The sequence below is a fragment of the Microcaecilia unicolor genome, chromosome 8 (assembly GCF_901765095.1).
Source record: "Microcaecilia unicolor chromosome 8, aMicUni1.1, whole genome shotgun sequence".
Classification (NCBI taxonomy): Eukaryota; Metazoa; Chordata; class Amphibia; order Gymnophiona; family Siphonopidae; genus Microcaecilia; species Microcaecilia unicolor.
The window spans coordinates 169,863,810-169,885,542 of record NC_044038.1 but is presented as its reverse complement, the minus strand read 5'-3'; the positions used below and the strand labels follow the sequence as shown (position 1 = coordinate 169,885,542).

At 43.3% G+C, this 21,733-nt stretch overlaps 1 protein-coding gene across 1 annotated transcript in view; it reads left to right on the top strand.

Annotated features, from left to right (window-relative positions):
- DDX46 (DEAD-box helicase 46) overlaps positions 1-21,733 on the top strand; it is a 51,958-nt gene that overhangs the window by 25,663 nt on the left and 4,562 nt on the right. The window contains exons 12-19 of the mRNA XM_030212175.1: positions 834-912; positions 9,930-10,012; positions 10,296-10,460; positions 10,927-11,089; positions 18,036-18,229; positions 19,114-19,251; positions 20,060-20,209; positions 21,179-21,361. Coding sequence (XP_030068035.1) covers positions 834-912; positions 9,930-10,012; positions 10,296-10,460; positions 10,927-11,089; positions 18,036-18,229; positions 19,114-19,251; positions 20,060-20,209; positions 21,179-21,361 — 1,155 coding nt within the window. The remainder of the gene's footprint in view (positions 1-833; positions 913-9,929; positions 10,013-10,295; positions 10,461-10,926; positions 11,090-18,035; positions 18,230-19,113; positions 19,252-20,059; positions 20,210-21,178; positions 21,362-21,733) is intronic.

Sequence of the window (21,733 nt, the reverse complement as noted above, 5' to 3'; positions counted from 1 at the left end):
TACCGACTAATCTTTAAAATCCTATGCCTTGCACATAAAGCTGTTCAGCAAGTTTTCCACTCTATCTGGTTATTTCTTACTCTCCTCATCGTAACCTCAGGTCTCTTGATGCTAATCGCTTGACTCTTCCTTCATCTCGTTTTGCTCACTATGAATCTACACGTTCCGCTGCTTTTTTCTTTCTGGACCTAAAGTCATAGAATGATTTACTTCCTTTTATCAGCTCTGAATCTTCTTTTTTTTTTTTTTTTTTTTTTTTTTTTTAATTTAAGCAATCATTGAAAACATATTTTTTCCAATTAACTTTTGGTCACGTTGGCTATTGACTTGAAACTTGTTCCCGCAGGAACCAGGCACTTCATCCTCTCCTTCTATTTCTTATTTTCCTTTGTGTTTTGGAGTGATTGTTTCTGTCCTATATTTAACAGGGCTCCTTATAGTTGATGTTTTATTTGATAATTTTAATTTGTAAACCGCTTTGGTTAACTCTGTTATAGCGGTATATCAAGTTTTAATAACTATAACTATTTCGGCTCAGTGTTCTTTGCTGTTCTAAATCCCATGCATTTAATAAGAGTTTTGTTCCTACATAAGCAGTTATTAATTGCAGTTCTGGCTTTTAGAAAATCCTGCACTGTTCTATGGATAGAGTTGCTCTGATCCCAAGTAACAGTGCACTGAAAATAAAGATCATAAACTGTCCATTTTGTGATCTCTTGTCCATATTTAACGTATACAGATTTAATTACTCCTTTTGCATGAAGACAAAATGTTTTGCTATCCGTCTGTTACTCTGTTTTGGTTTATCTTAATTCTTTTATTCATTTGGTTAGATTGCTGAGCTTAAAAGAGGTGCAGAAATTATTGTGTGCACACCTGGTCGCATGATTGACATGTTAGCAGCCAATAATGGTGAGTAGGTGGTCTATTTTTTCTTTAGGAAAGAAAAAGAGAGAAACATTTATTCTTTTATTTTGCCGCCAATTGTAACATTTGAAATGATCATAAATATTGCTTTAAGTGAGCTGCTGGATTTGTATTGATGCTGCAATCTCTTTTAAACTGATATGTATATAGGTTGCACATGGTTGTTTACAACCATCATTATTCCTAAATTAAATGTTAGCCTAGGCTTGTGACATAGCAGATGATGCAGGTAGGGACTTGTTAGCCAACTGATCTACTTTAGTTTTCTTCCCCTTTGTACCATTTTGGGTAGGTGGCTATATAAATCCCATACTAAGATCAAGCCCAGCTCCCTGCTTGTGTCTTCTACACAACAACCTCTCAAGCCTTCAAGCCTGTTTAAAGAGGGCGAAGGATATGTCAGTAAATTTGAAATACTATCAATGTTTTGAAGCTGCTGTGTAAAGAGCATTAAAGGTTGCACCAAAAATTTTATTTAATTATTTTGTTTCACTCTCCTCCCCCTCCCACACACTTTTTTTTTCTTTTCTTAGGTCCCCTATCCTAGACAGTAGGCCCAGGCGACATGTGCTCTCAACACCCAGGACGCGGAAAGGAACACTTCTCTGAAGCTTACCTTTAGCATTGTTCCTTTGACTGGCAGAGGCCATCATAGTAATGGTGCCCATCCTCCCTCCTCCCCAGGCTTGAGTGTGTTGTTGCCAACACCTTGTTGGACAGCACATTCAAATCTGAAGCTCCTGCAAAGTACTGCAGTCAGCTCACCACAAGCCGCCTATTCTTTCCCAGAGAATGTGTGTCTGTACAGGGCTCCATATGTAGCACTTTTAAAAAAAGATAGTAGTTTAAACAGAGAGGAACGTTTCTGCCATTTTTCACCAAATTTATTTTAAGAAACCATGCTGTTTAGTTACAGCAGCATTGCTTCATGTTCTCTGTGAAAATTGTATTTTCTAGGAAATAGGGGATCAGGAATTGAAAAAGAGTTTCTTTTAAAAAGTAAATTAAAGAGAATTAAACAGCGGCATGCCCCCACTCAATTTCTTCATTATCATTTGTGAGAGGCTGAGCTTTTGAAGGGTTGCCCAGCTGGTGAATAGGCTTCAGACAATGAGGGGAGGACAGCAAGAGCAGCCCCCAGGGTAGTTTTATAAATGGACCTGTAATACAAGTAACGTTTCTTATATAGTTGGTCAGTTTAAAGGAAGGTCAAACCTTTATAGAGGCCAGTCACCTTTCAGTTGCCTAAGAGGCATTTAGTCACTGTTCAGAAGGGTCTGTGAAACTCAGAATGTTTGTACAATTTTCTTGTTGGTCTAAAAAAAAAAAATAACAGAACCAGCAATGTTTGTTTCCTTGTCATCAAGCAGATGAAGCCATTACGTATGGTTATGTCCATCAACCAGCAGGGGAGATAGAGAGCACTCAAACTTTCACAGTGCCCTCTTGGCCAGCTAGCTCCACTGCCTCTTCAGTATTCTCTATCTCCCCTAGCAGGGTGGCTGCAGCTTGTTCGAGCTCCAGAAAAATCTGCCGGGAGGTGGTTCCTGGCTTGCCAGTTGTTAACCGGGGTGTTGGAGGCTATAGCAGCTTCACTTTAAAGGCACATAGGTTAGCCCTTTCCCTGCCTTACCCATACCTCTGTGGATGTGGACATATTGCCTTGCTTTCCCTGTCCTTACCCACCAACAGTGGATGCAGGCATATAGGTTCGCCCTTTCCCTGCCTTTCCCACTCATCTGTGCCTCCCTCTGCTTTCCTCACAGCTTAAAAAAAAAAAAAAAAAAAAAAGTCGCGTCACGTTTTTAAACGCAGAGATGCTGGAACAGAGGTTTTTGACCTGATTTTCAGCAGGATCGTAGTTGTACACTAGATCCTTTGAGGTAAGAGTGTTTTCCAACTCCTCCGGGGTGGGCCCGCGATCGGGGCGATTTTGGCGCGAAACCGCCATTTTGGATTTTACCGCCGTTTTTCGGCGATGGCTGCGGACAATGTAAAGCGCTGTTCCACTTGTGGCAAGCGCAAATCAGCAGCAGGGCTCTGTAAATCGTGCTGTACTGGCGTAGGAGCCGGCCCGAGCATGGCGAGCGATGTTTCTTCCTGCTCTGAGCTGGCAGCGGGCGCCATTTTGCTTACACCGCATGGCGCGGCCTCCGTGGACACGGAGAGACCTGAGCCGGGTGGGGCACCTCGAGATGAGGTTATTTCAGGAGTGGCTAGCACCGGACAGGATTTGGGTGCCCAGGGTGAGATTTTCTCCCCGGATTTTGTGCTTTTGCTGCATAAAGCATACATGATGAAAAGAGCCCTTCCTCAAGGGTCGCCTGAGGCTCCTCTGATTGCCCCCCCCGATGGATTCTGGCCTGGGACTGCCCAGTGAGGCTTTTTTCCCGGATGCTTGGCCTAAAGATAAGCGCAGAAGGGTTAATTCCCCTTCAGATTGTGGTGCACCTTTTCCCCCCCCGTGGTCGGGGTGTGAGGATTCGGAGAACTCTGACAGACGTTCTTGGTCTGAGGAACCAGAGTCAGGTGCGGATTTACCACAGGATCTGGATGATCCCTCCGCGGTGAGGATTTTCCACTGTGATGAGCTACCAGCGCTTATTTCAGATACCCTGCAGGCCCTCTCGATTGAAGATCCTGACAGTGGCATGGCCTCCTCGGGTAATCCCAGGATGGTTAGTACCAAGAAAGCTGCTCGGGCCTTCCCTTTGCATGACTCCATCCTAGAGCTTGTTTCGGCTCAGTGGGCTGACCCCGAGGGACCTTTGAGAGTTTCCAGGGCTATGGGGCAGTTATACCCTCTGCGTGAGGGACATATGGCTCGTTTTCAAATGCCTACAGTGGATGCCCTAGTCACTGCGGTGACAAAGAGAACTACCCTCCCTGTTGAAGGAGGTGTTGCCCTGAAGGATGTTCAAGACCGTAGGCTGGAAACAGCATTGAAACGGTCCTTTGAAATTGCAGGTCTCACTGTTCGGGCGTCTGCATGCAGCTGTTATGCTGTTAGAGCCTGCCTAGCTTGGCTGCAACAGGCAGTGGCTCAGCCCGGAGATGGAGCGGAGCTCTTCTTGGATGTGGCTCCGCGGATGGAGGTGGCCTTGTCCTTTCTGGCTGATGCCCTTTATGACCTTGTCAGAGCTTCGGCTAAACAAATGGCAGTAGCAGTGGCGGCTCGCCGTCATCTGTGGCTACGACACTGGGCAGCGGACATGGCCTCTAAGCAAAGGTTGGTGAAGTTGCCTTTTCAAGGACTTCTCCTATTTGGTGAGGAGTTGGAGAAAATTGTGAAAGGCCTGGGTGATCCAAAACCCCAGCGCTTGCCCGAAGATAGGCAGAGGCCTTCCTCTAAGGGCCAGGCGGTCCACTCCTCGTACAGACCTCGCTTCCGTGAAGCTAGAAGGTACCGCCCGGGGCGTTCTGCTGGGTTCACTTCACGTGCCCGTGGTTAGCAGAGGAACTCCTTTCGCTCGGACAAGCGTTCCGCAGCCGGTGGGTCAAGACCAGGAGTTCAGGGGCGACCCTCTCAATGATGGTGCGCCGGCCCTCTCCTCGATGCCTGTCATCGGAGGACGGCTTTCCCTCTTTGTCGAGGAGTGGGCCAAGATTTCCTCAGATCAGTGGGTTCTGGACCTGATCAGAGATGGATACAGAATAGAATTCAACGCCCCAGTAAGAGACGTGTTTGTGGAGTCCCGATGCGGTTCTGCCGTCAAACGGGCGGCGGTGGAGGAGACTTTACAAGGTCTGATTCAGTTAGGGGTAGTGACCCCGGTGCCTCCCGCCGAGCAAGGCTGCGGCCGATACTCCATCTACTTTGTGGTGCCGCGAAAAGGTGGGTCCTTTCGCCCTATTCTGGACTTAAAAGAAGTGAACAAGTCCCTGAGAGTGCGGCATTTCCACATGGAATCCCTGCGCTCCGTCATTGCGGCGGTACAGCCAGGAGAGTTTCTCACGTCTCTAGACCTGAAAGAAGCTTACTTGCACATACCGATTTGGCCCCCGCACCAGAAGTTTCTGAGGTTTGCGGTGTTGGGAAAACATTTCCAGTTCAGGGCCTTGCCTTTTGGCCTCGCCACAGCTCCCCGAACCTTTTCGAAGGTAATGGTGGTAGTAGCTGCTTTTCTCAGGCGAGAAGGTATCAGGGTTCACCCGTACCTAGACGACTGGCTCATCAGAGCAGACTCTGCAACAGAGAGCTTACAAGCTACAGCCAGAGTGGTCTCAGTACTGCAATCTCTAGGCTGGGTCGTCAATATGGCCATAAGTCACCTGTCCCCTTCACAATCTAGAGTTTTTGGGGGCCAGGTTCGACACAGTCTTGGGCTATGTGTTCCTACCCGAGCTAAGGCGGTGCAAGCTTCAGAATCAGGTCCGTCTGCTCCTGAGGATGCCCCGCCCGCGAGCTTGGGACATTGTCCAGCTGCTGGGATCGATGACAGCCACGATGGAAGTGGTACCCTGGGCGAGAGCGCACCTGAGACCTCTACAGTATTCCCTACTCCGGAGATGATCTCCTATTTCTCAGGATTACCAATGCAGACTTACTTGGCTCCCTGCGGCCCGACTCAGCATGGAGTGGTGGCTCTCGGACAGTGTGCTGCGGCGAGGAATGCCGCTGACGCTCCCCGTTTGGTGCCTAGTGGTAACATGCCAGCCTGAAGGGCTGGGGCGCACACTGCAAGGGGAAGCATGCCCAGGGTCTATGGACACCCGAGGAGTCGGAGTGGTCCATCAACCGCCTAGAGTTGAAAGCGGTGTTTCAGGCGCTTCTGGCCTTTCAAGTGACCCTGGAAGGATTGGCTGTCAGAGTGATGTCGGACAACACGACAACAGTGGCCTATATAAATCGACAAGGCGGAACAAGGTGCAGAGCACTAGCCGCGCAGGCCGAACTGATTTGCCACTGGGCCGAGCTGCATCTTCAGTGTCTGTCGGCAGCTCATATTGCAGGTCAGAGCAATGTGCAGGCCGATTATCTGAGCAGGCATCAGATCGATCCAGCAGAATGGAATCTGGCAGACGAAGTATTCCTGCAGATCTGTACCAAATGGGGCAAGCCCGTGATGGATCTAATGGCGACAAGTGCCAATACCAAAGTCCCGTGCTTCTTCAGCAGACGGAGAGATCCTCGCTCGGCGGGGTTGGATGCCTTGGCTCAACCCTGGCCTCCGGGTCTACTTTATGTGTTTCCCCCATGGCCCTTGACAGGGCGCCTGCTCTTGCGGATTGGGCTGCACCCAGGAGAAGTGGTCCTCATCGCCCCGGATTGGCCAAGGAGACCTTGGTATGCAGACCTCCGACAGATGCTCCTGGAGGCTCCTCTGCCGTTACCTCTGGTACCGAACCTGTTGACTCAGGGACCGGTAGCCATGGAGGACGCCGGCCGCTTTGGTCTTACGGCATGGCTATTGAGAGGGCGCAATTGAGGGATAAAGGTTATTCCAATAAAGTTATTTCCACACTCCTGCAAGCCCGCAAGCGGTCCACTTCCGTGGCTTATGCCAGGATTTGGTGCCTGTTTGAGTCTTGGTGTGCTTCCAGAGCCATTGCTCCAATGCGGGCTCCTGTCTCGCCGATTCTGGACTTTTTGCAGGAAGGTGTACAAAAAGGCTTGGCCTATAATTCCTTGCGGGTGCAGGTGGCAGCGTTGGCCTCCCTTCGTGGTAAGGTGGAAGGCGTGTCTTTGGCTGCTCACCCAGATGTGGCACGGTTTGTTAGAGGGGTGCTTCGGCTCCGACCTCCAGTGCGAGCACCCTGTCCAGCTTGGAACCTGGGGCTAGTTTTGAAAACCCTGCAGGCATCTCCTTTTGAGCCGCTTCGGCGAGCATCGGAGAAAGATTTGACACTGAAGGCCGTTTTTCTGGTGGCCATTACCTCGGCGAGACGGGTGTCAGAGCTCCAGGCGCTGTCCTGTAGAGACCCATTTCTGCAATTTTCAGAGTCCGGAGTCACGGTTCGGACCGTGCCTTCCTTTATGCCTAAGGTGGTTTCAGCCTTTCACCTAAACCAGCCTATTTTCTTGCTGTCTTTTTCAGAGGAAGAGTTTCCAGAATCTTTTGGGCAGCTGCACCTTTTGGATGTGCGCAGGACTCTGCTGCAGTATCTGCGAGTTACTAACTCTTTCAGGACTTCTGATCATCTGTTTGTTTTGCTATCTGGTTCTCGCAGAGGGTCTCCAGCGTCTAAAGCCACCATTGCCCGCTGGCTCAAAGAAACTATCTTTTCAGCTTATCTGCTGGCCGGCAGGGTTCCGCCTGTAGCCTTTAAGGCGCTTTCTACTAGAGCGATTTCTTCCTCTTGGGCGGAAACTGGAGCACTCTCTCTTCAAGAGATATGCAGTGCAGCAACTTGGGCTTCTAAGCTCTCCTTTGCCCGACATTACAGGCTGGATGTGGCTGCCAGGAGGAATGCGCGTTTTGGTGCACAAGTGCTAGCGCGTGGTGTGGCTTGTTCCCACCCTATCTAGGGATTGCTTTGTTACATCCCATACGTAATGGCTTCATCTGCTTGATGACAAGGAAGGGAAAATTAGGTTCTTACCTTGGTAATTTTATTTCCTTTAGTCATAGCAGATGAAGCCATGAGCCCTCCCTGTATGATTGTCTGTATGCTGTGAATCTGTTTTTCAGGTTCTGTTCTAATTTCCTGAAGTTCCTTCCTTGGGAGAAAGTTGGAAAACAATCTTCAGGATTCATGTTCAGTTTAAATTTAGGAGGATGTGTTCATTCCCTCCATCATGTTTTTTTTGGAGGATGTGTTGATTCTCTCCAGGAGGCGCGTGTGTTCCCCTCCAGTTCTATAAATAGGAGGATGAGTTCATTCCCTCCAGTGTGTTGGGAGGATGTGTGATTCCCTCCAGGAGGCGCGTGTGTTCCCCTCCACTTATACAATAAGGAGGATGAGTTTATTCCCTCCAGGAGGATGTGCATTCCCTCCTTTATGAGTTCATGCCCTTGTGATGGGCCATCGTTCGCTGTGAGGAAAGCTCTTGTGATTCCCATTGCGGTTTGCCATACTGCTTTGGAAGCTTCAAATACTGAAGAGGCAGTGGAGCTAGCTGGCCAAGAGGGCACTGTGAAAGTTTGAGTGCTCTCTATCTCCCCTGCTGGTTGATGGACATAACCATACGTAATGGCTTCATCTGCTATGACTAAAGGAAAGAAAATTACCAAGGTAAGAACCTAATTTTCCCTTACTTCAGGACCAACACAGGTTCAAAAGCTACTTGATTATGTTAAATAGACTTCAGTGCCAGTAGGCATGGTCATGTTGCTAGTTTCTTACCCATTGTTAATCCTGTTAATTGAGCTTGCCACTCAAAATGCAGTCAAATTGGATTTTTCCATAAAATGGAAAAATCCCGTTAAGTAGATCTGGCCTTAAATGTACTTAGCGGGATTTTTCCATTTTATGTGTAGAGAAAATGGTTAGTATATCTGGTCCTGGATAACCTTTGCTTTTGAATGAATGGGAAAGGATTGTTTGTATAAATTTCTATATTGATCCATTTATCATTGTAAACTAAATAGATTGCAGCTTTAAGAGGTGTTTTTAAAAAATATTTATTGCATGCCTTATCAGACAAAAATCTTGTTTATTATTAAAGTTCATATACCAAATCACAACTTTTACTAAACTGTTGACATTATTCAACTTCTGTGGAAAAAGTCCCTTCAAGATAAATAGAACGGGGATTGCAAGACTTTAATCTTCAAAGGTAGGTAAATTAATGCTGTTCCCGAGTACATTTGCAAAGTGGTGATTTCGTGTACAAATACATTTATAAATATACTAGTGTCTTGCTGAAGGGTTTGTAGCTTGTTGTTGAATTTTATGAACATCTCCACAACTGAGAAAATTACATTTAGAAATATCTTGATGATCAAATATCAAAATTGGTTTAAATTTTCTAAGTTCAATGTTCTTTTGCTGTTAAAGTTTGTGATTTCCACTCACACTGAATTAAATCAAGATACCTTATTTTGCTTGATCCAGAGGACATTAAAGTTCAAATATTTGCTTTTAAAAAGAAAAAGCTTTTAGCAGCAAAAGTAGCCACCCCTCAGACTTAATGCTCAGAATGATTTGGTTAACTGTTTGACTATTTCAGTTAGCTTGTTTTTTTGCATTTTGTATTTTACACTTGTGCTTTTTGCTTTGGTTTCCACTGCATTTCCTGCCATGTACTCCGAAGACAGTTGATTAACTTAAGACACATGGTTATGATTATGGTTTATTAACATTTACTATACTGCCTTTCCTGAAAACATAACAAGGTGGTTTACATAATAAAAGAAAGGACATGCACATCTTTTGTGGTAAACAACCAGAAACCCCCTTAGTATTTGAGGCCCAAGGTCTGTTATGACAACATGGTGGAATACACCCAAAATAAACTTTGCAACTCCTGTGTGGGAGTACTGGAATCATTTCTGTTTGAGAAGTTTTGTTACTAAGCTGTAAAACTGTCTGGAATTCTAGTAATTCTGTAGCAATCAGTGAGAGCCTATTTCTACATAGTGGAAGGCACATAAATGATGCTTTAAAGGGAAGATATGTTTATGGCTGGGGTTTTGCCTTGTACACATGCGCTGTAATCTCTAATATGTTTTTTCCTAGGTGACCGCTGTCAGATAAGGGCTGATGTGGCTCCGTGCTCCAGCTCAGTCTTAGTTTTATGATGTGTTTTGCAGAGGGCTGTTTTCTGAATTTTACAGGTTCTTCTAGCCCTATGATGGTATGCAAGAAAAGGGTTTGAAAACACATACTAAAGGGCCTTATGCACTTTTACAAAGTTTCTAGAATACTCGGTGCATTTACCATAAGCTTTGTGCATTTAAGACAGAAATGTAGTCAACTGGTCTTAAAAAATTTAATTTATTATACAGCTTCGTTTAGCTTAATTCAGAGCAATAAGAATGGAATTTTTACCATTTGTGAGCAGCAGCTGAAGTGACTGATTAATTTCCCCTTGTTTTGTTTTTCTTTCCTTAACACAGGCCGTGTGACGAATCTGCGCAGAGGTACATATGTTGTGCTGGACGAAGCTGACAGAATGTTTGATATGGGATTTGAGCCCCAGGTAATTATTGGATATGCTGGGCTTTTGATTGCTATATTTTCCGAAGGATCGCTGCAGTGTATGTTAATTACATTAAAAAAAAATTCCCTTGCCCCCTCCCCCTTAATTGATCTATAGATTATATTCAGAGAAAAAATATTTAATGTTCCGAATAAGTAAAAAAATATTTGTGCTCTGAAATGCTGTTGCTTTTCTAGATATATTCAGTTGAGCAGCTTGAGGTGTGACATAAAAACATTTGTTGCTTGGAGCAGTAATCAGACTTGTTCCTTTTCATGAGCAGGTGATGCGTATTGTAGATAACGTCAGACCTGATCGTCAGACTGTCATGTTTTCCGCTACTTTTCCCAGAGCTATGGAGGCCTTAGCTCGCCGGATCCTGAATAAGCCTATTGAGGTGCAAGTTGGAGGCAGGAGCGTGGTTTGCTCTGATGTGGAGCAGCAAGTGGTGAGTGCTTGTTAAGGAGTCCTCTGCCACTTCCTAATCATTTTTTTGCCAGAACGTTTTTTTGATGCATATGCAGTAATATAGCAAATATTTGGCCCCCAAAGTTGGTCTAGTTGTCTTTACTCATTCTAGCTCTAGTCACTGCTGTCTTGCCTTTATCATTCTGACCACCATTCTGATAAGCGTAATTTTACCAGTGATTGACGGAGGGATGAGGCAGGAATTTACATTCATATGTTTGCTGTAAATAAGCATTGTTCTGCAATTGAAAACACCTTATCTCAATGCCAGAATATCTTTTCTTTTGGGATACTTGACCTCTTATCAGATTGTTGTGTTGTATTAAGAGTTGTGTCTCAGGTAATAGGTGTTGTCAGTGTCATTTCCACTAGTTTTCTCTGCTTGCTATGACTCTGACTAAAGCAAGAATTCACTAATTGGGTCGTATGGCTATTTTGTATTTCAGATTGTAATAGAAGAAGAGAAAAAGTTCTTGAAATTACTTGAGCTCTTAGGTCACTATCAGGAGGCTGGATCAGTCATCATATTTGTGGATAAGCAGGAGCATGCTGATGGCTTGCTTAAAGACTTAATGAGAGCATCCTATCCTTGCATGTCTCTTCATGGAGGTACTGTCAGGCTACTCAGTTCATTATTTTGCTAAGAACTGTAATCAACTTGCTTGAATTTTTAGACTAGAGGTTGACAAGTCTGCTTGCAAAGCAGCGGTATGGTGAAGGAGACTCAAGTTTTGAACGTCTTCTCCAAGGTTCATGTACTTCTAGGAAGGGAGGGAGAAAAGATATATGCTGTTACTGTAGTCACACTCTGCTGACCAAGGAACAGCCTTAAAGGGCGTATTCCTTCAACCGTCCTGGTGGGTGAGGGATTCTCTGTGTCACCAGGCATTCTGTCTTTCGGGGTGGAGTGGGATAAGAGTGGAAAAAGACAGGACCTTCCTAAAAACAAACTGTACGAAATTGCACAGGTTCATACTTTTTTTTTTCTTTTTGTATTGCAGTCAGAAATATTTTTTTTATCAGTCACTTGAATGATCTGTAAAAGAAAACAGTGACCTAAAAATATTTGAATGAGGAGACAGCATTGTAGGTGCAGCTGTTTGTTTTTGTTCTTCATTTGGAAACAACTGGAAATAATCTCTTGAGTTGTAATGAGTGAAGGAGCACCTGTGGAGCAGCCAGAATTTAAACATTCTAATGCACTCTTTCCTGAGAGATCTTCTGTATTCTACCTACAGTACAAATTTATCATAGGGAAGGAAACATTTATGGCTTACCTAATAATTTTCTTTTCTTTAGTCCCTCCAGACTAAACTTGCATGCGTCATGCCTATCGGCCAGCAGGTGGCGATAGAGAATACATAAGTGTGCTATGCTGTATTAGACCTGTGTGCAGCTCCATCAATTTGGTATTGTCTAATAAAACAGTGGAAAAGTAATAGGAAAAATGTAGTGAAATAACTGTTGTCTTCCTTTTCCATTCCAAAAGATTTAACTATAGAAACTTCTAGTAACAACTGACACTAAAGAAACTTGATTCTGCTGTTGTCTCCTTGTTCAAGGCTCAACACTATGAGAAGAAAAAATATATTACAGAGTTACAGAATAGGGCATGTTTCTGGACTGGTCTGGAGGTACTAAAGGATTGAAAATCATCAGCTAAGCCATAATTTCTCCTTCCTTAGCATCCCCCAGACTAGCCCAGAATCTGCATTATTTTTAAAAAGCAATTCTCAAGTAGGGTGGGACTCAGCTGCAGCTGCCCTAATAACAGAGGCACCAAAGCTGGCATCTTGCCATGCTGCTATGAAGAAAGGACCAAGTTGCTGCTTTGCAAATGCCACTTAGTGACACCGAAGGAGACTACACCCAAGAAGTTACTGCTGCTCTAATGAAGTGAGTTTTGTGGCTGACAACCTGCAAGAAGATAAGTAGAGGAATTGCATCTTTTAACCAGCTGGCAACTTGTAGTCTTAGAGGCTGTCTCACCTTTTTTCATTTTATACAACAGAATGAAAAGCTTGTATGACTTTTGAAAATCTTTGGTCACTTCCAAATATCTAAACAAGGTCCTCTTAATGTCCACAAGTCTCAAGGTAGAGAATTGACCTCCTCAGTCCTCTTGGTAAAAGGAAGGTAGATCCACCAACTGGTTTAAGTGGAATGGAGAAATGACTTTTAGAAAGAAGGAAGGCACATTTTGAAGACAGACTCTGGCCTCTAAAATGAAGAAAAAGATCCCTATAGGGACAGTTTGTAGTTTAGAGACTCTTCTAGCTGATGCAATTGCTACCAGAAAAACAGTCTTTAGGATAAGATCTTTAATAGTTAATATTTCATAGGTTCAAATGAATCTCGCTAAAGAGCATGAAGATTTCACTCAGGAAAAACTGTACAAAGTAGAGGCCGAGGAGAACTAATGCCATTCAAGAAACCAACGATATCTGAATGTGCCACTAGAGAAAATTTTGGAAGCGACCCCAAAAATATGCTAAGACTGCCACCTGAACTTTCTAGGAGCCTTAAGGCTAAACTTTTTTTAGGCCCTCCTGAAAGAAGGCAAGAATTTAGGAAATTGAAGAATGAAATGGAGAAAGAGAGCTCTTTTAGAACACCAGCCTTCAAATGTTCTCCAGCCTATTTCATATGCTATGGACGTCAATCACTTTTTTTTGCCTGAAGCAGTGTAGTGAGCACTTCTTACAAAAATGTTTTATGTCTTTATCTTGACTTTTCAAGAGCCAGGCCATAAGACCAAAGTGGGATGGATCTTCCAATAAAATTTGAATGTGATGTAATAGGCTGTTGGTCTGAGGTAGTTTGAAGGACTGGCTCACCTGCAACCAAATCGCATCTGCATACCACGGGCTTCTTGGCCACTAGGATCACCAGACCTGGATGTTCTGCAATGTGATGTAAGAGACAACCCAGCATAGGCCACAGATGAAATGCATACAGATAACCATTCTGTGGCCAGGGCCATGCCAATGCATCTAGACCCCGTGTCCCCAGTTCCCTGCAACAACTAATGAACTTTTGCATCGACCCCAGCGGTTCACAGTGAGCTGGAACATGGTGTCAGATAACTCCCACTCTGTCTGCTGAGAAAATCCACCAGATCATTCTTTGTTCCCCCAATATGTACTTCTGAAAGACTGACGAGGTGCTCTACCTATTTGAAGAGGAAGCATGACTCCAGATCTAAATGAAGTTTGTGAATCCTTCCTTGTTTGTTCACATAAGCTACTACTGCAACATTGTCGGAAAAGAGGACAAGGATAGCAGACCCTTAGCTTCAGATGATGGATTGACCATGAGACTTCCATCTTCGACCACTTGCCTTGAGCAACGTGATTTTGAAAATATGCTCCCCAGCCAAACAGATTACTTCCTGATCCGTTTTCGGAAAGGGAACACTTTTGAGAAGGTTTGTGGCCTTCCACCACCACTCCTTGCTGCATCTGGCAAGCAGAGTCCAAGGAAAATGACATTTGTAATCCTGAGAGAAGGGAGACAGTGACTGATGAGCAACTCCAGAATAGGCTTCATATGAGCCCTTTCCCATGACACCACCTCTAAGGTCATCATCATGGAGCCTAAAATATGGGAATAATTTCAGGTTCGAAGACTGTAGTGCTGTAAAAGGAGTCAAATTTGGGATTGAAGTTCCAAATGCCTGTGGTATAGAAGAAACACTTTCTCCTCTTCCTTGTCAAACAGAACTTGCAGGTACTCCAGTCTGTGTTGGGATGAGCTTGCCCTTTGTGAAGTTGACCACCCTGCATGTTGCTTGTGAGATATCTTGATAGGAGGCAGCCCTGATGAACCAGTCATCCAGATAAAGGTGAACTCACTCCTGCTCTGAGGAGGGCTGCCACTACCATGAAAAACATTTATGGAGCTGTGGCCAAACCAAACAGCACTACCTGAAACTAGAAATGCTGACCTAACATGGCAAACCTTAGGAACCTCTAGTGTAGAGGCCAGATTGAACTATGGAAATACGCCTCTTTGAGATCCAGCATGGTTAAAAATTGGCCGCCTGGACCAATGCCATCACAGAGCATAGCATTTCCATCCTGAAGTGAAAAATTGCAGGCAAAGGTTCAGTTTCTTGAGATCTAGAACCTGACAAGAAAGCAGCCTTTTGGGGAATCGGGCCTTGTTTAGCTATTGGAATGGGGACGACCGCTTCTGACTCTTTCAGAAAGATCAATGTGGACTGCACCACTAGATAATGACAAAGGGATTCTAAAATGAAATCTGTGATAGGGCAGCAGAACTCCAGTTTGTAGCCTGCTTTGAAGTCTGATCAGACGTTATATGGATCCATTCCTTAGGGAAAAATGGCCTCCAACTTGAACTCTAGAGGAATGAACCTGGACTCCATTGGCCAGCACACATTGAGTTTGCAGAATGCACTGGCTGGGAATTGGATTTCTTATCTGGGTGAAAGGAAGGTTGTCTGTATAGACTGAAAGCAAGAATGCTGACTATAGTGAGACCCCTGGTCTGTAACACTTAACATCCTTATACTTGGATCTGGAAGAAGCAGACTGAGAAGGAGGGTTTAGGTTTATCCTGTGGGAGCCTTTGTGGCTTGGACTCTCCCAATTGTTTCACAAATTAATTTATTAAGAGCTCTCCAAAAAGAAATTTGGCTCTAAAGGGGAGCTCGACCAGAGAGACTTGGAAGACACATCTATAGCCCAATTTTATAACCACAGCAGCTGATGGACTGTGACAGACAGGGCCATGCAACGAGCTAAGGTCCGCAATAAATCATAAAAGGTATCTGTCATATATGCTAGACCTACCTGCAACCAAGCCTCATACAGCTGTTCTTGGTCCTCCAGATCCCTGATCAAGAGTGGAACTGCTCTGGTACCACAGAAGGCAAGCTTTGGTGATGAAAGAATTACAAATAGAAAAGGAAATGGGACTTGATATACTGCCTTTCCGTGGTTTTTGCAACTACATTCAAAGCAGTTTACATAGCATATACAGATACTTATTTGTACCTGGGGCAATGGAGGGTTAAGTGACTTGCCCAGAGTCACAAGGAGCTGCAGTGGGAATCGAGCCCAGTTCCCCAGGATCAAAGTCTGCTGCACTAGGCTACTCCTTCACTCAGAAGCCTGAAGATCCAGAGAAGCAACCTCAAATGGCTACTTGAGAGTTGCTTCCAGCTCTTCAGATCCTTAAAGATAGTACCTCTTTCAATAGGAATAGAAATTTTCTTTTTCACTGCAGAAACCAAGGAATGAACCTTTCCCCTTTTCCTCGGAAAGTAATAGAGCTGTGATATAGGTCTTCCCACTTTGAGACCCGCATCAGGAGTCTCTCATTCTGCTGAAATCAACTCCTGAATGGCTGGATGTGTAGGGAAAACCTTAAAAGGATCTTTAAGACTAAACATAATATGGCTTCCTTGAGATGCAGTGCTGGACCTGAGGGAGGAAAAATGGTAAGAATTTCCAGGGATTTTGTAATTAAGGTATGTATTTTTATTTACACAGACTTAATATACCGCTTAGGGCATAGGCATAAAAACGGTTTACATGGAGGCATGTAAAAAAAAATTAAAGGCAACAAAAAAAATCTAAAAAGTTAAAACAGGAAAAGATAAAAGAACTGATAAAACAGCAGGGAAAAAAAACTATATAAGGCCAGAGAAGGAGATAGAAAAGAGGTGAATTTTAAGGCTTGTTTAAATGTAGTTCTTCCTTGTGAAACAGCCTGAAGATTCCTTAGGAATCTTCCCATCCTCTAGGGTTCTCTCAACAAGGAAGACATTGAAGCGCAAGAAACCTGTTCTAATCACATTGCAGAATGTACAGATGCTGCCTCTCCTGAATCTGGGTTTTCTAATCTGACCCGTTTTGCTGCCTGAGGCTCAGTGGGAAGAGAAATAGGGAGAGAAGTCTCTGGAGAAGAATGACTGCTCTTTAGTAGATATGTCTGATGCATTATCAAGACAGACTCCAGTGAAAAGAAAGAATTCACTTCAGAACTACCAGGTGTTTGTCTGCACTGATGAAGGCAGCTCAGGTGTTCCTGATGTCATGAGGGCATCTGGCACAGCCAAAATGGAGTCATAATGGGCATTCAAAATGGCTGCTGTTCTCGCAGTTTTGATGAGCCGGTGGTGGGAGGCGGGGTTAGTGCTGGGCAGACTTCTATGGTCTGTGCCCTGAAAATGGCAGATACAACTCAGTCAGGTATACACATAAAGTAGCACATATGAGTTTATCTTGTTGGGCAGACTGGATGGAACGTACAGGTCTTTCTCTGCCATCAGCCTCCGCAGGGGAAGCTGGCTCATTTGCAGCAACACCGCTTAATGATCCTTGAAGTGCCTTCTTCTTACTGCTTGACAGACCCATCTGCATCACCGAGGCCCAACAGGCACTGCACTTGCCAGAATAATGGCAGGCTCCACAACAGGAGCACCATTTTACCGCTTTGATGGAACCTTCCATAAGGAGAGATTTCAGGAGGATTGTGGCAAAAAAAAGAGGCAGGTTGGAAAATAAATAAAACTCTGAGCTGTGATGGACCGAAGAGAAGCATGGAATAAAACCACTGAGAGAAATACGTTCTGCAGAGATGAAGGAAGTTTTCCCAAAGCAGAATAAAGCAGGCAGTGAAAAGAGACTTAATGCTGTTTTCATATCTAAAAGCTCAGTTCCCCAGTTACAGCTGTGAATGCTGAATCATCTGCTTATGCTTTCAAAAATGCCTTATAAATTGCTTTTTTTTGGTACAAAGAAGGAAGAGAGCAGCCGTTGGGGGGAGTATGTGTGTGTGGAGGAGGGAGGAAGTGAGCTCAGGTTCAGAGAGACTTCTAGATCCCTGAAATCCTCTCTTATCACTCTTACTCAACTGGGAGACATTTGACAAACTGAGCTAGACTTGCTTAATTAGTCCAGGAGCTTGTGGACAACAGTGTCTTACACTTGCTGGAGACAGAAAAATACTGAATTGTTGGAGCTGCTCACATATCTAGTAGAGCACAGCATAATTCTGTATTCTCTTTCTCCACCTGCTGGTTGATGGGCATAGCACCCATAAGTTCTGAACTATCTGGGGGAATGCTAAGAGGAACTTATTGCTAGTGGCTGCAGTTCAGATACTTTATAGGTCTAGCCAGTGTCTGGACAGAAGATCTCCAGGGAGCAGTGGATTGTGCAGGAAGTGCATTTGATGGCTTAGTAAGGTGCACATCTTTCTGGAACAGTGCATAGCCAGTGCCCTATTATGACTTAGGGATTACTGTATTGTAGCGAGCATCACTTTTCAGACATTAAACTGAAACCCTCTCTGCTTTGTCTTTTTAAGAATCTTGCAAGTCTAGAAAGATGAACAGTGGTGTGATGGTTAGATCCTAGCACACACAGTACAGTTTGACGACCTGTAGAAACAACCAAATTAAGGCTTAGAAAAGCCTTTCCTTTTGTTATTTGTATTGGCTTGACAAACATTGTATAACATTTGGGACAAAATGCTTAATAAATGTACTACAATCCATTTTTTTTTTAAATATATTGAGCAGGTATTGATCAATATGACAGAGACAGCATCATTAATGATTTTAAGAGTGGTGTGTGCAGACTTCTTGTGGCCACTTCTGTAGCAGCACGAGGCTTGGATGTGAAACAGTTGATATTGGTGATCAATTACAGCTGTCCCAACCATTATGAAGATTATGTACACAGAGCAGGCCGCACTGGACGAGCAGGCAATAAAGTATGTAAAAGTTGGATTTCCTTATTTATATTTCCTTCTACTCTTAGGGGGTTTATAAACTGCATTTAGTGTTTGTTTTCCAGCTGATAGTATATACAGATACTTTGAAGGTGTTGATTGTTTTTTTGTGCCACTGAGTACCTTTCTGGTGGAATCACTACTGGCCCTGTTTACTAAGGTGCGCTAGCATTTTTAGCTCGTGCTAAAAATTAGTGCGCACTAACCGTATAGACACTCATAGGAATATTATAGGCATCTACACAGCGTGTGCTAAAAATGTTAACGTGCCTCTGGCGCAGCTTAGTAAACGGGGCCCTTAGTCAGTGCAGGAAAGCCCAAATACTAAATGGAGTATAGAAGATATCCAGGGGAGCGGTGAGAGAGTACTAGGGAGAATAAAAAAATGTATGCATGTGGGTGTAGAGTAACGTAGTAGTTGACCTGTCCATGCATAAGGTATGATGTGATACTACATATGTATACTTGATTTTGATTTGTCCTTGCTATTTTCAGGACACAGACTGTAGAAGTCTGCCCGGTACTGGCCTTGCTCTCCAACTTTTGAAGTTGTCATCGAAGTCCCTCTCCAGCCTATCTAAACAGCCATGATCAGGGCACAGACCATAGACGTCTGCCTGGCACTGGCCTATCTGTTCAGCTATATACGTATATGTATATATATATATTCACCAATGTGCCCAGCTGCTAGGAAACCTTGATAGCAGCAGCTTGTCATTGAGCATGGTCTCTGTTAGAAACCCAGCTTTTCATTACTGCACCAGATCCTGTTGTAGCGTAAAGACAACCTTAGTATTATCCATTAAAAAGAAAATACACACATCTACATATAGATATGTTTTTTTTTTAATCTCTTTGTTCCCCAGGGCTATGCTTACACCTTTATCACTGAAGAACAAGCACGGTATGCTGGTGATATTATAAAGGCTCTGGAGTTATCGGGAACACCAGTTCCATCAGAACTGGAGAAGCTTTGGGCTGACTTCAAAGACCAGCAGAAAGCTGTAAGTCAGTCATATTTCTTGGGGAAGAATTAGTGAAGAAAACTGACCAAGGTTTGAAAAAGAACATATTGGTTGGGCAGCTAGTGATGTCAGAGTATGCCTGAAAGCTTAGATGGATTTCTCCGATTTGGTATGAAGACTTTAGTGAACGCTTAATTACACCTTAGGAAGAGGTGTGTCCTCCTAGGTTTGTTTTCAGCTTGAGTATAGATCGGCTTAGGAGCTGGCACCAGATTTAAAACAATTCAAATCAGTATATGTATTTTTTTCAACCTGCACATTTAACTGCTTTTTTGGGTGCTAATAGGCCAGTGGGGGTCACTTCTGTGGATTTTTCTGGCTATAATGGCTAATATTGATCATGTTTAAGAATATACAGTGGGTAGTCTGTTTAAACAGTCTGTTTTCTTTTATCTTAGCTTTAGCTTATTTTTTCCTTAATGCTTGTGTTGCTCCTCTTCGCTTTGTGGACTTTAGAGCATAATTAATGATAATTCCTTCTTTATATTTAATTTTCTACTTATACTATTGCTATCATGTATCTTTGCTGTACAAGTAGTTTAGCTTGATTGAATCTTAAATAATATGTCGGGTAAAAAACCCAAAACCCCATTTCAAAACAGTGGTTTGGTCATCGGTCAAGGTGCAGGTCTACTGTGGTTAGTGATGCTTTTTTTGTTGTTGTTGTTTGTTTTTGTAATCACCCTGTAACCCTTTTTTTATGAGAACTTCAGGAAAAGGTGATGTACTTCTTATGATTCAAGGGGATAACTTTAATTTTTTTAAATGTTCTCTTTGTAAAACACAGGAGGGGAAAACCATTAAGAAGAGCAGCGGATTTTCTGGCAAGGGCTTCAAATTTGATGAAACAGAGCAGGCTTTGGCTAACGAGAGGAAAAAACTACAAAAGGCTGCTCTTGGCCTGCAGGACTCAGATGATGAAGATGCGGCTCTCGATGTATGTTTGTCTCTTTCAAAGTCTTGTTTAAGCCTTGTAGTAAGGGTGCTGGAAATCAGAAAGAGCAGAACATTTTATAGTAGTTTGGCTAAATAAATTCTTCTTTCCTCTCCTTCCCCAAGCATACACTCTTTGATATCCATTACCTTGCATAGGGTGTGTCTACCTGATGTATTGGATAGTTAAAAGTAATTCTTTTGATAGCACTTAAAAAATTTTTTTTTAAAACAAAAACACCTAATTTAAACTCCATACAGGCTTTCAATGGCAGCCAATGAAGAGAACCTAAAAGAGGTATAACATGATCATAACTTTGTCTAAAAGTTAATCTTGCCTCTGTGTTCTGTAGTAGTTGGATCCTTTTCATTAAAGTAGCAGAATGCCAGTGAAGTTCACTATTTATTTGTAGCATTTATACCCCGCTCTTTCCTGCTCGATAGCAGGTTCAGTGCGGCTTACAATATATGGTTACAAAGTATAACAGAGAGAACACAATGTTGACATGTTCACTTTTAAGCGAATTGTTAGTGTTTGGCGGCAAATATCTGTTAACCAGCCATAATATTTTATTTTTGATAGTATTCAGTTTTAGCATATTAGATATCGTCCAATGTTCTACCTTCCCGATACAGTTAAAGATATTAGCAAAAGATTCATCTATAGTAGAATTGGCTGACAGCAAGATGAAAATATCATCTGCATAGGAAAGAATCAAGTCACCTTCTTCCGCCATAATACCGCCTAGTGACAGCATAAAAATGTTAAACAGCAGAGGTGATAACCTTGAGGGACCCCGCATACAGGTCTCCATAACCAAGAAAAAAACCCCACCTTCCTTTTTAACCCTTCCCATCTTATACTTAAGTTTTGTGGTGTTTCTATTAAAAATCTTGAGCTGGCTTTGGGTAAAATAGTCTAAAAGACTAAATAAGTTTTAATGTATTTTGTCTTAATTCTTTTTGTGTTTAGATTGATGAGCAAATTGAGACCATGTTTAACTCCAAGAAGAGAGTGAAAGATATGGCAGCGCCTGGTGGTGGTCCCACAACAAATGTCCCTATGCCAACAGCAGGCAATGCTGAAAAACTGGAACTTGCCAAAAAACTGGCTTTGATAATCAATGCACAGAAGAACCTGGGGGCAGAGGCACAGGTACAGTGTTGTTTGCAGAGTTTGTCCATGAATTCCCAACAAGCTCTTTCCGTTGTGGAAATTATCGAGTCAAAAGTTCGAGTTCCTTTTACCTTTGGATTTTGCACCAGTTTCAAAGAACAAGTATATGTGTGTTTTTGTCTTAAAACTTGTATTCACAGTCATTTGCACCTGCTTTTTCTGTGGTGCTTTTTTTGTGGAAAATAGAACATGTAAACATGAAAGTGTAATCTATGTGCATAATTTTCATCCCTTAACCAAACCACACCCCCTAGGAACAGTGCCTCTCAATGCAGCTAGGCATTGAAGGAGAGCAGTTTTCAGGAAACCAATTAACATTGATTAAAAAAAAACAAAAAACTGCCCTCTGTA